The 17,177-nt window shown below is 40.2% G+C and overlaps 1 protein-coding gene across 6 annotated transcripts in view; it reads right to left on the reverse strand.

The window, feature by feature from the left end:
- Positions 1–17,177, reverse strand: part of IPCEF1 (interaction protein for cytohesin exchange factors 1) — an 84,061-nt gene that overhangs the window by 9,551 nt on the left and 57,333 nt on the right. For 5 of the 6 annotated variants that reach the window (XM_048299872.1, XM_048299871.1, XM_048299869.1 and 2 more), the window contains 2 exons: positions 14,839–14,927; positions 9,111–9,480 (listed from right to left, as the gene is read on the reverse strand). In XM_048299872.1, the coding sequence (XP_048155829.1) occupies positions 9,111–9,480; positions 14,839–14,927 (459 nt within the window). The remainder of the gene's footprint in view (positions 1–9,110; positions 9,481–14,838; positions 14,928–17,177) is intronic. The other variant, XM_048299870.1, reaches the window with a different exon arrangement.

A 17,177-nucleotide genomic window follows, 5' to 3' on the forward strand; every position in this document is an offset into this window, starting at 1 on the left:
TATGTTTCTACCGGGAAAGTCAAAAGGCAAATTCTATTTGGTGTGCTGATTGATCACCAGGTTTTGGTAATTATTGAAAACGGAGTTTAAAAAAATTGAGCAATTAAATGAAACATAGAAGTATTTCAGGGGCCTAAAGAGAAGGTCCCTAGAAAACAGATTAAAGAAAGAACCCTTGGGGCATCCAGTGTCTTGCCCCTGAGTTTCACAGATTGCAGCAGAGAATTTTCTTGTAATGCCTCACAACAATGCCTTGATTATCTCCACCTTAATTATTCTGACGGCTCTGCAGGACCATCTTCCAAGACAGAGAGTACATGAAAGGAAAAGCGAGTAAACAGCTGAGAATAGCATAAAATAAGATGAAAATGCATTTCTCAGAATAAAACAACTTAAAAATGAACAGACAGAAACCAAAAATGTGCCAGGCATATGTAGGAGCATTTTAGCAGGAGGCCATTTTTAGCAACAGACTGCACAACTTGCTTCTTGTCCTTCAGTCCACACAGCATCAGTGATCTCTAAAGGAAAATCTTACAGCTATTACTGCTTTCGGGGTGCTAATGAATACCTCAGGAACCACTTTGGATAACACTTGGGTTTATATCACTGGGGGTAGTGGTGTTGATTCTTCTCAACTGCAGTCCTCCCTGTTAGCACTGAACTGGCTGGGCACTTTTTTCTTTTAAAGAAAAGTTAAGCATTTACTTTTCTAAATCATCTGCAGTCAGCAAATATATTCTGAACAAAAGGAACAAGTCCTTTTGCTCACTCATGCTGCAGCAAAAATACTTCTGCAATATGTCAGCATGCTTAGGAGGCTGCTTCTTATCTTTTCCATGTTTTATAGAGTAGAGCATCCTCCTACATCTCTGTTCTTTCTAAATATTTAGGTTACAAGAAAGGTTTATGATACGCAGCAAATATTTGCCTTCACTGTGCTGCTGGCCTATTCTTCACTACTGTGTGATTATAAAAAGCCTACTGTAACTTGACAAAAACTAAATATAACTTCCAACATTGGTACATTGCTGGGGGAGGAAAAGGAGAACTGTTGTATATTTAATAAGCTGCAGGAAGCAGAAAAAGAATGGAAGTGTAAGGCATAATACACAGCAGTAGTATTTCCTGAAAACTGTTGGCTCATGCCATGGGGCTCGTAATAACTAGTTTCCTGCCTGCTTTCTTGGGATGAAGCAGCTGTTTGTTTCATTAGCCAGCTTCTGCACAGGACTGGCTCAACTCTACTCTAAACATCACCCATCAGGACTGTGCACAGTAACACTTTGAGGGATAAAGTGACTTTTATCAGCTATCCAAGAAAGAGTGTATAAGAAGAAAAAAAGTTGCTTCAATCCTGTCCAGCAACTTTTAGATAAAGTCAACCCACAGGGGACATAAGGTCCCTGCTCTAGACACCTTTTGAGGCTAACTCATGACCTTCCTCAGTGTCCTAAAAGGGTTACAAAGCAGCAAGCACGAGAAAACATCCTCACTGAACACTCTTCTTCCATGCTAAATATTCTGGTATCTTCCATGCACTTCTGAATAACTGTAAGGAGGACAGTAACACTCAGCACAGAAAAAGATGGAGCCAAAGTCAGAAAAGCCCAGGAAAAGGCTCCCAGATGATGCACTTGCCCAGCAAAGTGTACTCAGTTCCTGCAGTCTTTCAAGACTGCAACCTGAAACTCCTCTTCTATTTCTTATTCTTCCACCATTCTCATCCTCCAAAAGATTAATCATAGTCAATTAATTTCAAAGGGAAAGGAGTGTGCCAGATTCTTCATATCAGGTGGATAAAGGAAGTGGCAGTAAAGCAACTAAATGGAATTTCAGCAAACTTGGAAAACAAGGGTGTGTGGAACTTACAGGTTGTGTAGAGCCAGGTATGAGTTACATAGCACTTTTGTCTCCATCTTTGATGAATTTCAACTACAGTTAAAAAATAAAAGAGTATCCTAATGTTGTGCATTTGCATAGAAGCAGATACTGTTGCTATTGACAAAGGATATGTCTGCCAATAAACTACTACAAACTGAGGCCAGACTGTCTGTTACTTATCTGTAATTTTACCTTCAGTGTCCTGAGTATCCCTGAGCCAAGTCCAGAAAGAAAAAGTGTGGTGATCTGTTCAGCCATGGCTTTTCCTATCCCATATTGCTCCCCCCAACCCGCTTTTCCCCGCCCTTAGCCCTGGCCGCTCCCTCCAGTTCTCCCTATTGGTTCCTGTACCCCAACCCCGCCCAGGTACTGCCCCATAGCCCCTGAGAAAATCCCCTGCACCCGGATTAGGAGGTCTCTCTGCCTCTTGGGATAGCTGGGACAAGGTGTAAGATTTAAAGTCCTCTGAAACCCTCATGGAGAGATCCTTCTCATCTCCTTCGCCGTCACTGTGTTGTAAGGCTGGTAGCTACCGGAGCAAAAGTGCGGAGCCGTCCGAAATGGACTGTGGGAGGATGGAATGGCTGCCCTGCCCTAAGCAGCTCCGCTGAGCTCTCAGGAAAAGCTGCAGTTTGCTAAACTAAAGCTAGCACTACAACAAAAAAGCCCACATTTTGCAGGCTTGAAGCTGCCACTTAGTGCACTAGATTGATGCTGTAAATCTGAAAAGGGGAGAGGTAATGGAGGAAGAGCAGAGGCATTATATCAACATTCAATTAACAAGCCAAATAAAATTATCTGTGATAAGAAAATGTATTTAACCTCACTCACACCATGAGGCCTTTCAGTATTTCTTAATGCCATGAAAGTAAACTAAGAAAGCCCTACCTGTAATTTACTTGCTTGTTTTTCCCATGAAACACCTGAGAGAAAATTAAGATTGGATAAAAGAAATAAAGCAATGTAACTCAAGACTTTAGCAGACTGGAGGTTTTCTCAGTCTCTCAAACATTCGTGGCACATTTTCGCAGAACTTGGTACTGCTTGAACCTGGAGTCAGAACACTGACCTGCAGAGGAGCAGGTCTCTAGAAGAGGCACAGGCATTCACCAGTTCTGTACTCTTAGGCTGCAGTGATTTGGATTCTTCCTATGAAAGAAACCTGTGGTGTCTAGACCATACTACCAAATTGTTACAAAATATTTGCTTTCTATCACAAAGTAAAAATGTGTGCAAAAAGCACACAGTACATAAGCTCAGGCCCTGGTGTAAAAATGAACAGATTGTCTGTGTCAGACTCACAAAAAAATATGTACTATCCCTACTTTGAGCTTTTTTTAACCTTGAAGCTTTATAAGGATAGATATATTCCACTGGCAAAAAAAATCTTAATAATATGGATAAGTTGAACCCCACTAGCATTGCTCTGGAGTGATTCTTTCCAGCCAGGTCACACAGCTCATATCAGGCACATTTAAAGTCACTTCAGAATAAATTACAGCAAGTTATCTCTTCCACCAGCCACTCCTCAAGCTAAGCACTTTCTGTCTCAGTCACGCAAGTTAGGAAACTGAAATGCTACTACAGCATTTCTTTATCTCATCCTATTTTAAAGATAAAACACATTCATTTTTCTCCCGGGACCTACGGAAGGATTAGTGGGAAGGAAGAAATGGCCACAGTGGAAGGATTTTACATATTGTGTGCATCTATGATGGGGTACATGCAATCAGGGGAACACGTGCACGGTGCACTTTTTTCTTCCCTTAGCACTACTAACTATAAGCAATTCTGTTGAGGGATGCCACTGGAAGGACCTGTCTTCCTGGGATTCTACACCATGCCCTTCACTCCCAAGCCTCGCAGACTGCTAAAGCTTCTGAGCACTTCTAGAAAAATTTTGCAATGTTGTATATCTCTTTTAACTTTGTCAGACTCAACAGTGAGCAAAGTGGAAAAGAGCCACTGACATGAGGAAAAGGCAAGTTCTGCACTGAGATAGTTTCACATTTGAGAGAAAGAGATCTTCTAGGTTGAAGCAGTAATAGTATTTCAGGCACAACTGAAAAATGCTGATTTAGGGGAAGTAAAACACAATTCTGAGGCTTGATGCTATTTATCTGGAATTTCCCTCTAACAGGAGATAACACAGACAAGAACAACCTGCCAGAATTTCAACATGCCTATTTTTCACCTCCTCAATTTTCAGCTTCTGCTCTCCTGTCAGCCAACTTGCTACAGGCTGGAGACATTAAGGTCTTGAGACTCCCCATCTTGGAGCATCAGTACAGGAGCCTGTCTGAAATCTCAGCTTTAATGCTCTTTAAGCCTACACCAGTGAAATTATCCAGAACTTTTCAAAAAGCAGCTGTGAAAAATAAAGTTGATCATTTCCCAGTGGTAAAGATATAGAAATTGGAAATCTTTGGCAAAAAGTGCATTTTGCATTGAAAAACACCTCCAACAGAAAGGATCTGACTAAATTTATCTGAAATGTAAATATTTTTTCTGCCATTCTGTAAATGAGATGTCACAGACTCCCAGTTGTGTATTAATCCCAGAGAAAAAACTCTGCTTCTTCCTCCTGTTCTTGCTACTCTTATGAGCTTCTTGTAGCTTTGCCAGCACCTCTGTTTCTAATTCTGCTAAAAATTTTGATGCCAGTGGGAGAGAACACATAAACCCAAGGCTGGGAAGAGCAGAGGAAAAAAAGTCATAAATTATTTCTGTCCTTACCTACCTATCCACCCCCTAGCCCTTCTCCATAGTGGTGGTAGACTTTTCAACAGGAATATGAAGTCACCTCAGGGAAATCACATTTCCCACATAACTGTGGAACAGGAAATACAGGGAAAATTTCAATTAGGTGAGCATAGCTCAGGCAAACTCCTCACTGGCAAATGCAGAACTAAGGTAGGAAAGATTGGAAGAAAATAATAGGAAAACTGTGTTACCACCAACAATTAGATGCTGTTGTCTGACAGTATAGTGGACTCAGTAGTGTGGAGTAGAACTTTAATTAACTGACTGAACTGGAAACAAATAAGCATCTCTTTTTCAGAGAGTTCAGAAAAACCATTGCACCACAGTTTTCACTGTGATTTCTAAAGCTTTTTTGATGAGAAACAAAATAATTATTCAAGTTGTTTCTCTACACAGTTGTTCTCACCATAGGCACACTTCTTGGCTAGTCTCAGCCATGATCTAGCTATTTTCTATAACTTTTGCAGAAGGAACAAGGGGGCCAAAGCACACCAGAGGATCTGTTCAGGCTATTACTGGCACAGACAGACTCCAGAGAGGAAGAGGATGTCAGTTCTGAGAACAGAAGGAATTGAATGCCTCCAGCTCCTATTTAACCAACTCCTTCCCAGAAAACCAACCCAGATAATCCAAGTGGTATTTGAAAAGCTGTCTAGGTTTGAAAATATCAGCACGCACCAGATCTTCCACAGCTACTGTGAGCTAAGGTAAAATAAACCAGAAGTGGTAAAATAAGAACGCCTTGCCAAGATGCAGTAACTTCACATGGTCATGAAACCCTCAGAAAATGCAAGAAAGAAGGATCTTACTGGTTTTTAGTAGATCCCTAAATAAATAGAAACACACATTCCTGTTTTCTTTCTATATAACCTTTCATTTCCTGTGGCTTCCTTTTGCTGTTATGTTTTTTGATCATACTGGTGGTGGGTCACAGTTGGATATTAGATACTTTTTGTTCCAGTGGTTGCCAGAAGAAATACAAAGGATGAAGTTTGGCTGGAGAGCATGTCCAGGCATCCTGGAGGGGGCAAGGCCAGCTTCTGGATAAAGCGCACGTAGTCAGATAGCTGTTTGTATTCTCAGCTGTTTCTTGTTTACCTTTCAGTTTCTTTGCATCACGGACAGCTTAGAATCCTTTGTCACTGCACATGTAGCAAGCTGCATCACCAAAGTCTTAAATATTCCCAAAAAGTAAATGGATGCATAATGTTGGTCTCTCTTCAAAAGAGAAAACTGATAAACTTCTCTTCTTTGTACCTGTGTATCACTCTCTGGTATGTAACATCTCCCCAGTAACTGGTGCAGAGAATTAATGCTGAGAATGTTCACAACACCACTAAGAGTGGTTGGAAAGATTGTTAAAAATATCATATGCTCCTTGCACCAGATACTCACAGTTGCTTAGCAGAGTTCATTAAGTAATATTTGTTGGAAAAATAATCCATCGTCTTTTAGTTGAATCTGTAGCTTTTCTTATGGACGTTCATCTATTTATTTCTGAAAAATGTTTCTTTCATTGTTTAATTCATCACTAAGGTTTCTTCAAAGTTTTTGTACTTTTTCTTGGTAATCTCTTCCCACAAAACCACAGCTACTCTTCCTTCTTTCTAGGTACCAACTTTTCTCACATTGGTCTCCATTTCTAGACTTTGTGCAGCAAAAGTGCTCTTCAGTTCTAGAAAATTTTTACCTCAGCTCTAGGGCTCTTATCAGCTACAACCAAAAATTCCTCAGAACATAGTCAGAAAACAGTGTGGCAGGGTGTTTCTGTCCTTACCATGAGAAGGAGAGAGCATGGACACACCTGTAGGTTCTGTGGGGAGGGGCATCAAAGACTACATAGCTGTTCTGATGACAGCAGAGCCATCTTAACACACAGGGAACATGTGCTTTCAGGACAAAAGTCAACACAAGACAGACTTTTCTCCTCCTGGATGCAATATCATGACTTTGAAATACGTCAGAAATGCACTATTCAGAAGCACTGTAAAGTAAATAATACCAACTGAACTGAGGTATGCCTTCTTGTTTCGCATCAGATAACAAGGGTGTTCTTACCAGTTATTGTAAATCAGGAGAATTTGCAGCTAGATTTTACCCAACAACTTGAATTCATCTCACAGTATTTGTGCACATCCTTATAACTTGCTGGAGAAGGAAATTCTTGGGGATAAGACACAGAACCATAACTGCATCCTTTTTGATAGCTTTCATTTGGAAGTGAATTGCTATTTTACATTAATCCTACTTTACCTGCCTGATTCTCAAATTGAAGTAATTTAATCTCCTTGCAAATTATTTCCTTAATTTTTTCAGTGGCCATTGCAGGGGAGGGCCCCACACAGAAACACTCTCCACAGCCAACCCATAATATGCAGACTGATAAAGGAAAGACAAACCTGTGTATGGTGTACATTTTACTTAGTCAACAATGGGTTATGATGCAGACAATAACTAGTGAGGTTGTGCAGTTTCTGTTGTGACTGTCTCGGTGAAATGATCTGCTTCTGGAATTCTGTCAGCAATCACCATTGTGGTTAGGATAGAGGTGTTCTGTGTTCTGCCATCAGGGTTGCCCATCAACTTCACAGGGAGCAACAGAAGAATTAATTTCCCCAGGAATAATCCTAGCAAAATTAAACCATCCTGCACACAGCAGTAATATACCAAAATGTACCTCGATTTACACTGTAATCCCATTTTTATTGGTTAGTGCGGTTGAGACCATCAAACTATAAGAGATTATGAATGTGTCATGCTAATTTAATTTTATGACCATCCATAAAAGTATTTGTCACGCTTACATTACAATGGAAAGCACTAACCCACGCATTATTGCAGGATTTCTGACAATACCAGAGTAATGTATTCTAAGCAAAAGTTTAGATTTCTGAAGAGCAACTACTGAATCTTTGTCAACAGGATCTATAAGCCACTATGCCATTTATGACCTACATTCCAACAATCCACTTGAATGTCCCTAGTAATGTTTTCCAAAGACATTAGTTTGTCAAATTTAACCCAGAAGGTAAAATTACAGAAAACAATGTATTTAATATGTCTTTGTGACATTTTCATTAGGGACTTCATTTCTGCCAGCCCCAGCCTTTTCACAACTTGCAAAGCCAGAAGCAGGGGAATTATATTTCACAGTAACTCCCTCAAAGCACAGCACTCTTTTCCAGTACATAGAAACAGCACATATGCTCACTCTGGATTTTAATTCTTTCCGATCTTCTTTGCTGCAGAACATTCTAGCAGAGAAGCCAAGAAAATGGATAATAAAGGTGAGCATAAAACACTGAGTTAGTTTTCACTTTTGATAAAAACTGTACTTTGATTAATGCCCTTTTTATTTTTTTGTAAAATCAGAAAATGGTATGACAACATAAAGGGCTGCCAGCTTGCTAAGTGTTGATATTTGTAAAACAATAGGGGGACTGACAATGTAACTAATGTGCCTTATAGTATCATTTTTCAGTGACAAGTTCACCTACAGAGAAATACCCTGTTCCCAACAGCTCCAGTGCAGTTTCTTTCCAGCATTGCATTACCTTCAGCCTAAGCTTTTCGATGCACCTTTATTTTGCATTGTGCTGAGACAACCCTTCTCTTTCAGCAACGAAGTACTCACTTCAAATCTTTACAAGGATTTGGAATCACGGGAAGAGCTGATGTGCAGGAACATTGTTGTTCCCTTATGTATTACCCCTCTAGGCAGAATAATTGTATGCCAAGAGCAGCTCTTAGGCTTCAACTGCTTTTAATCTTCAGAAAGAAGTAGCTTTGCTCAAAAAGAAGGAGATATTGCCTTGTGACACAGGAGACTTATAAACAGTAACAATGACCAAATTCTGGAACAATGCTACCTTTTTTAATTAGAAGTACATTTCAGTAGGAGGATACTGTGCAGATACCTATTTGCTTAAAGAAAATCCAGTCTTAATAGACTTTCTCATTCAGGATTTCAGTTGTTTTCTCTTGATTGCAAAGAATCTTAATGAAGCAAATAGGGAGTGTGTACTTCACGTAAAGGCAGCTGCATTTTTTTGTAAAATTGGACTGACCTAACCCCATGTTCACCATGTCCTACATATTCCATTTTGGTTAGGGTGTCCATTCTGTGACACACTTTGTTAACATTTTGATTCAATCCTAATTAATAAAAGACATCTGCATTGAAATAAAGACTGTTAATAAAATTATGTCTATGCTAGATTTATATACAGAGGTTATGATCTAACATATAGATACAATTTGAGAAAATTTGTAAAGGTACCTACCAAGCAGATACTAGGTTATATATTTAATGTGCAATAAATTAAATGTTTGTTATAAATGATGTGCCACTGGAAAACTCTTCAGTGACACATACAGAGGAAGGAAGGTGAAAGGAAGTTAAGGAAACCCATAACTCTCATATTGTACAACTGCAGCAAAAATCTCCTCTCTCATTAGCTCACCTTTGGCAAGTGATCGCTGTCCTGTTGCATCTGGCACAGCTAGACAATGTGTATCTGCACTTAAGTAAGAGGTTTGGGAGCCACCATTGGGTTCAGAAAGCCGGACTTCCTGTCTCTCTGCTGCATCTCCACAGACCACTTCTGGCAGCTCATCAGAATGAATCTGCACGCAGAACGTTAAAGGCTGATCACCTTCTTCCGTGGCAGAGCTGTTAACCAGGTCAAGCCAGGACTGCCTCTCAGAAAAAACCACTTTGGATGTCAAGGAAGACGATGATTCTTGGGAGTTAAAAGTGCTTTCAGGAGAGGAGAGAGAACAAGATGCTTCACTTGACAGCATTGAGGTGAATGATGACTTCTGCTGATCCTTCTTTCCAGAAGCAAAAGGAGAAAGGGAGGAGGGGAAGGAAGAAAAAAGAAAAATTATTTACAAGTTACTCCTGTTTCTAGATTCTATATTATATATAGATATGCAGTTGAAATGCTAAGTGACCAAAAATTGATGTAATCTGGTTACTTATTTATCCAAACAAGCCTGGGGTATGGCAGTCAATCTCCTACAGAGCAGTAACTTCAGAAACCAAGCCACAAGGAAACCAAAGGCAAAGGAGATACAAACCTGTCAACTCCTAGAAACAAAGACCAAGGAAAACTATTGTGTTGAATGTAGCTTTCCATGCTAGGTCTCACACTCACCTTCTTTCTTTAACTTGTCTTCACTTTATTGGTCTAATCAAGATCAAGACCCAAAGAAAAGACCCAAATTAGCCATTGAACAAGTAGTTGTCTTGAAGCACTCAACAGTTCCACCATTGCAATAACCAGAGACAGAGAGAAGGGGTCTATAGTACAGTAAAGAACTATCTTTCCTAGTCCATTCAAGGGATAATCATTCACCAGGGCAAGAAGGTTTAGCAGAAACTACAAGAAATTGTGATGAGATCATCATGACGTGAAAGCCAGATTTCTGGCTACTGCAGAAATTTACTCCTTCTGCAAATCATGTCCTATTGGCCAATGCCAGAATCAGAGTACCAGACTTGATGGACCACAATTCTGGCAAGTTTGTGTTCTTAATATTTATGTAGAATAGATCTGTGCAAGGATTAAAACAGATGATACCTAGACTGAAAATATTGAAAATTACTGAGAAGGTGTTGCGAGGGAAACCTGGAAAAGCTGCAAACACAGTAAAGAGACTAGCCTGGAATACCTATTTATAACCCAGTAAACTAGAAATAAGCTTTATTCAAATAAACCAAGAGTAACAATTTTTTTTGTTATGATTTATAAACTTCTGTAAGTCAGTGTTGTATTCTGTAATGTATACTACATCCTTCTTATATTAAAAACAGCAAAGTCTTGCTGTGCTTCTAATACAGCTGCATCATGTAATGAGTAGTCAACTCAGAAGATGAGGAGGACTTATATCAGACTGTGGGTACTACTTGTTTATAGCAGCTTCTTCACTTCTGTAAATTTTCAAAGCCATTCATAGAATCATAGAATTGTCAAGGTTGGAAGAGACCTTCAAGATTATCCAGTCCAACCATCTACCCAACATTCACACTGCAACCCCTAAATCCCTAAACCACATCATCCAGCACCAGATGCAGACACGTCTTGAACACTTCCAGGGATTGTGACGTCACCACCTCCCTGGGCAACCTATTCCAATCCCTGGCCCCCCACCCTAATGATGAAAAAAATTTGTCATATATCAAATCTCCCCTGTCTCAGCTTAAGGCCATTGCCTTCAGTTCTCTCACTGCAGGCACATCAGGGGAGACTGGACCCCCCTGGTTACGACGTCCTTTCAGGGAACTGTAGAGAGCAATGAGGCTCCCCCTGAGCCTCCTCTTCTCAAGACTGAACAAACCCAGCACTCTCAGCCATTCCTCATAAGACATGTTCTCTAGTCCTTTCACAATTCCCCTAGGACTGTTCCAAATATGGCAGGACCCAGACATTTATATTCCTCTATGAGAAGTACAACACTGTGTTTCAGGTGTGGTTTTGTTTCTAAAACAGAAACCTTCACATCTGCATCCTCAAGCAAAGGACAAGGAGATGCTGTAGTAAACTATGAGTGCTAAAAAATGCCCTTGGGAACACAGGTGATATGAAGTATTTCATCTAAAATCTCCTATCACAAAGACAAATTGTTGAAGCATTTGTAAAGTCAAGCAGAAGAACCGAACAGTGAAAGCTCTTGCCTACATGGTGTAGATGGTCTAATTTCAATTGTTCAAAGCCAGGAAAGGAAGATATTAGATCTCACCTCTATTTTTCTGGCATTTGTCCATGCAAAAAAAGAAGTGTTATTGAAATGAAGACTTGAAGACTGTGCCTCACTGAGTGGAATATGTTTTTGTTTTCATTTTCATTGTGTGCTAATTAAAAAATATGGGTGAGAATAAATATAACTGCCAGAAGGTGTTTCTTTTTCTCTGCATATGTGTTGTGTTTTGTTTTTACTTTGGCGTGACAAATGTTTATCTAACTTACTTGAGTGACTCCTTTGGAAATTTTGCAATCATCCATATGATAATAAACTTCCATTTGGGGATATTTTTAAAAGCAGATCATAAAAATTTCACTGGAGATTAATGAGTCTCTATATTTTTTAGAGAAAAATTTTGACTCTGAAACTCTTCAACTGCTTTCTTGGCCACTGCTGCAATCTATTTTCTCAGCATATCTGCTGATTTTTGAACTTTGAATCCATTCACGTGTGGGCAAATTAATGCAAGTGGTCAATTTAACTTTTGTCCTACAGATGCTATAATTTACTTGTTCCTCACTTGTTTTTTTCTTCCACAGTACCCAAACCCATGCATACATGTGGAAAGCTCATGATCACTACTTGTTTCTTCTGCAAATTCCAAAAAGGTTTGAGTCAGCAGAGAATAGAACAGCAAATATAAACTTTTTGCTAGAAGTACAGCAGTATTTGCTGCTCTAAAATGTAACAGAGCCTGCACCTGGGTGTCTATTAGTTTCCATACTAATAGATTTAGGTTTGGAGTTGATGTCAAGAAGATTGGAGGCCTTTCTGCTTAAAATAATAAAAAGAAATTAACTCCAGTCAATGCCTGTGACATTCTTGACACTGGGCTATCAGGATGACTGTCACTTCCAGTAGCAATCTGAGAAAATCAAAGCAGGCCAAGTACTGCACCCACAGAATATGAGCCCAAATCCACCACATTTTTGAGATTTCACAGCTTGGTTCAAGAACTCTGCAACAAATAAACAGGCAGCGAGCAGTGTTTAACCAGCGTTCCCTGAGACAACCACAGGCTCCAATCCTAGAACTGAGTTTTCAGTAGAAGCTGCACTTTCCCAGTCCTTTCCCAGTGTTTTTCTTGTTTCAGCACTTGTCCAGAAGAGGTATTAAATACAATATTTAAAAGAAGACTCTGACTTGAAGTCAAACAGAGCTGTTCCTACTCACTATGTAAGCAAGCTGAGCACAGGGCAGACCCACAGCAAATGGAGCTCATTCCAGTGGCCAGTTCTGGGGTGAAAAGATGACAGCTTTGCTCAGGAGACATCAACCTTTGTCCACAGTGGATGGGATTTTAAGGGATAAGAATAAGGGAAATCATCTGACAAAGGTAAAGGCTGAAGGGCAGATAGCCTTTAAGGAAAAGCTTGATAAAGCAGGACCCCTCAGCATCTGCACCACAGCCTGCCTCTCCGGTGTACCCTGCCAAAACATGGAGGCCAGCACTCAAGAGGAGCATGTGGGAAGGAGACAACCGGAGATCGCCCCTGCAGCAACAGACCAACAAGCAGCAGGAAACCAGAAAAACAGAAAACTAAAAAACAGCACCTGTTTAAAACTCATCATCTGGAAAAATGCAGGCATTCACCCAGAGGTGAGCAGACAGAAAAGACATCTACAGCTTCCTAAAGGCAAGCCACTTAGGCATAAAATCCAAGACACTTCATTAACTGACCCACAGCCCAAAATAACTGCAGGAGACATATTGCCAAAATTCTTCTTTTCTCTGATATTTATAGCCACTCAGCCACATTTAACTTCCAGATAATGCAGGCAATAAAGAATCACGTTCACCAGCAGTGAATGCCTCACACCCCTGAGTGCCAGGCAGATTGTTCTAGAGATAAACATTACATGTTTCAGGAGAGGAAGTGAAGACTGACTTATCTGGCTGAAAATGAGGTGGGCAGGTGGGTGACAGTGTGACATGCACTCCCAGCTTTACGTGAGCTAGTTAGAGATTGCCGGACAGGCAACCCTGTACGTGAGGTCTCCTTTTCTACTAATGCCTGTGATTGCACAAGACTCTCTAGCTCATCTGTATATTTCAGATTTGCTACTGCTTTGCTGCTGCGGTGCCCACCCCAGCTAGTGGATGTCATTTCAGTGTGCCACAGAGGAACTTGTACTGCAACAGTGAGGCAGCAGACACTTCCCTTCCATGAGGTGCAATGAGAACATTTAGTACTAAGTATATTACTGCACACCTCTCAGTGTTAACTTTCAGCTAGTGAAGGGAAAGGCTTAAGATCAGGATTCCTTATTTCATCTGTATTACCAGCCCAAAGCAGATCACTCATTTCTAAACACAGAATTAAGTAAATTTGACTTTCCATTTTAATGGAAAAATTTTTAAAAATTAAAAATGTGGTGACAAAAGACCCTCACAAGGCTGCTCTATAGTTTCCAAAACATGATATGAACAATCTGTGTACTCCAAAACTGCAGCCAAACCCCCAATGCCTGTTGCTAGCTCCAGGAAAACTTACTGGTTACAGAGATTGAGGGACTGCCTCCACTACTTGCAGCAACTTTCCCTGACTTCTACTACTTTTCTTTTAAGGCTGAAAAGAGAGGAAAAAACCCACCCCAAACCTACTTGTGAAGCTACCTATCATAGGAAATTAACAACTTTTCTCTCTTTACTTAAAAAAAAAAACTGAAAAATTAAAATAATTAAAGAAAATTTTAAAAATCCATTTAAAGCACATGTAAGAGCAATGAGATCAGTGGGAAAAACAATGACATAGAAACAAGATTAATAGGGCAAGAAGCAGATAATAATTAGGCAAGTCAATTTGATTAGATTCATGAGGGTGCATACTGCTTATTCTAATTTATGAAATTAAGTGAGACAGGAAGGAATATTCTGGGACAATATGCTACATAGATTTTGGAAGAATGCCTTTTTTCTTTTTTCATAGTCTATTTTTCAGAAGTAGAGGAAAAAAAACCAGATTTTATCACTGTGTGAAGAAGCCTCTTTCCCTTTACTTCACTGCCACAAAAGCAGCTTCAAATTCAGCAGTCTTAAAAACAGCTCACTCAAATAAATAAATACTGTTGGATGATGCTACCGGGGTCACAAAAAGAGAGAGATTTCAGGATTGATTTTTTAAAAAGCGAGAATAGTATGAAAAAAACAGCTTATAGCAGTAAGGACACAGTTTGTGCATGAAGTAGAATAACACCTTCCTTTCTCCAGCAAGATAAATAAGAAGGTGTTGATCTTCTACAGTGCAAAGCTCCCTGTGGTGCAGGATGTGATAACTGTGTTCTCTGCCACAGGACGGGCAGTCAGGGCACAGGTGTTACACAGGAACACAAGGTGAACATTTCCAGATAAGGTTTTAGGTTATTCCTACAGGCCCACCACCTCTAGGGAGTTTGTTTCAACCTGCTTGCAACAAGAAACAAGGTAATTACTGGAACACTTACCGAAGGAGGAGGTGATGTCTGGACTGTGTAGGGAGGAGGTGGTGTGTCTGTTATTTCTGGATCATCATGTTCACTTTCACTGTAGCATTCTGAGGTAGACATGGAAAATGAGCAAAAATAAAGAGTTAGACCAACATATTTATTCCTCACAGCACTGTGGCAACCAGAGATCACCAAGTAGGGTGTTCTGAACTTTGGTTCACACATTAACAAGTCAGTGTCTCCTAACCCACTTGTAATGCTACACTACTTCATGACTTTATTTATTTATTTTTAGTAAAAACAATAGTTGTTAATTTGCTGTAACAGGAAACACTGGTTGCACTGTTCTAGGTAGCTTCACAAGTAGGTTAGGGGTGGGTTTTTTTCCTCTCTTTGCAGCCTTAAAAGAAAAGTTTCATTTGTAGTAGAAGTCAGTGGAGAGCTTTTGCAAGTAGCGGAGGCAATCCCTCAATCTCTGTAACCAGTAAGTTTTCCTGGAGCTAGCAACAGGCATTGGGGGTTTGGCTGCAGTTTTGGAGTACACAGATTGTTCATATCATGTTTTGGAAACTATAGAGCAGCCTTGTGAGGGTCTTTTGTCACACATGGTAACTCACATAGACACTCCATACGGCACAGCATTACATATGAAGAGGCAGTACCAAAAGCAAACACAGTAAGACTACCCTAGTAGTCTCTCTTTTTTTGCTTTTTTTTTTCTTTTTCTTTTTTGGCAAAAACAAGCTGGTAAGAACCTCAGTATCTCTTGACATGTGTCAGAGACAGTCATGCTGTTATTTCTTTCAACTATCTGTGCAGCAGGTGGAAACATTTTCTAAAAATTTGTTTAAAGGTGGATTAAATGAAGTGATAATCATTGATAAAATTAGACACAGAAAAAGGGAGGCAGAATGTTGCTGGTTCTTATGCCCAGGACCTGGGGACAAGATCATGCAATTATAGAATAGTTTGGTTTGGGAGGGACCTTAAAAGGTCATATAGTCCAACTTCTCTGCAATGAGCAGGGACACCTTCAACTAGACCACGCTGCTTAGAGCCCTGTCCAGCCTGTCCTTGAGTGTTTCCAGGGATGGAGCTTCTGCCACCTCTCTGGGACACCTGTTTCAGTGTTTTGCCAACCTCACTGTAAAAAATTAAAGTCTAAAAATCTAGTCTAAACTGGCCCTTTCTTAGTGTAAAACCATTACCCCTTGTCCTGTATGCCCTGCTAAGAAATTTTCCCCCCTTCTTTCTTACAGGCCCTCTTTATGCACTGAAGGGCCACAAGGGTCACTTTTGCTAAATCTCCCAGCACAGATGCAAGCTCTACAGGAGCAAGTGCTTGCATCCTGCCCTGCACCATATGTGCAGAGTGACAGAACTCACCCCCACCCCACTGAGCTGGGGACATGAGAGTTTGCAAAGACGAAGTCGGAGCTTAATGAGGACAACTTGAGTGAGTGCCAAGTGTCACAGAACAGAGGCTGCCCCCGTGGTCTCCATGGGTTCCAGCACTGCCCTTTGCTGGCCACATGCACCCAGCAGTTTGTGCTGTCCAATGTTGGAACCCTGGATTTAGAGAATTTAGGTTTCTGGGATATAATAATATATATATGTGTAACAATATGGAGGATTTCAGGTGTGGATTTGTTCTTCTTTTCACCTTCTTCTTCATAAATCTGGGTGTTCTGGTATTGGGTAAAAAAACCCACAGTGCAGATCATGAATAGTTAGTTATTGGATTATAAGTAAAAACAAATTACTTTGCATTCCATAATTGGGTAATTTGGACCTTAAAAGGTCTTGGAAGTTGGAACTCACAGCCATTTTTCGACCTTGTTAATTTGGAGGCACATTCTGTGAAGTTGTATTATAGAGAAGAAATTATAAACATCAATTAGAAGAGAAGCCTGGCATCTCCTGCGTTTCAGTCCAAACTCTGAGTAAAAGAACTCGCAGTTCAGAGGCAAAACGAAAATAGAGATATTGACAGTCCAAGAACTTCTGTCAGCTCTGCCCCAGAGAACAGGGGTTGCTTAAGTTCAGGGAGTACTTCATCAGAGCTGGACTTCAGGGGCTCACACCACTAGAAAGCAGTGTGTTAGCACGGTCTCTGGACAGTCACCTGAAATTATTTAATCTAAAATTAACTCATTTAATACCCACACATATTATTTTTGTGCATGTCATTGGTTGGGGGGGGGGGCCTAATAAGCACAGAATGTGGGGTATAAAGTTTTATGAGAGAAGAATTTTGTACATGAGAGAGAATTTTATAACATGTTAACAAAGAGAAATTTAAAGAGGTTCATTACTTTTTCTCCCTGTACTCTTTGCAGAACCATAGGGGTTTTGAG

The sequence above is a fragment of the Corvus hawaiiensis genome, chromosome 3 (genome assembly GCF_020740725.1).
Source record: "Corvus hawaiiensis isolate bCorHaw1 chromosome 3, bCorHaw1.pri.cur, whole genome shotgun sequence".
Lineage (NCBI taxonomy): Eukaryota > Metazoa > Chordata > Aves > Passeriformes > Corvidae > Corvus > Corvus hawaiiensis.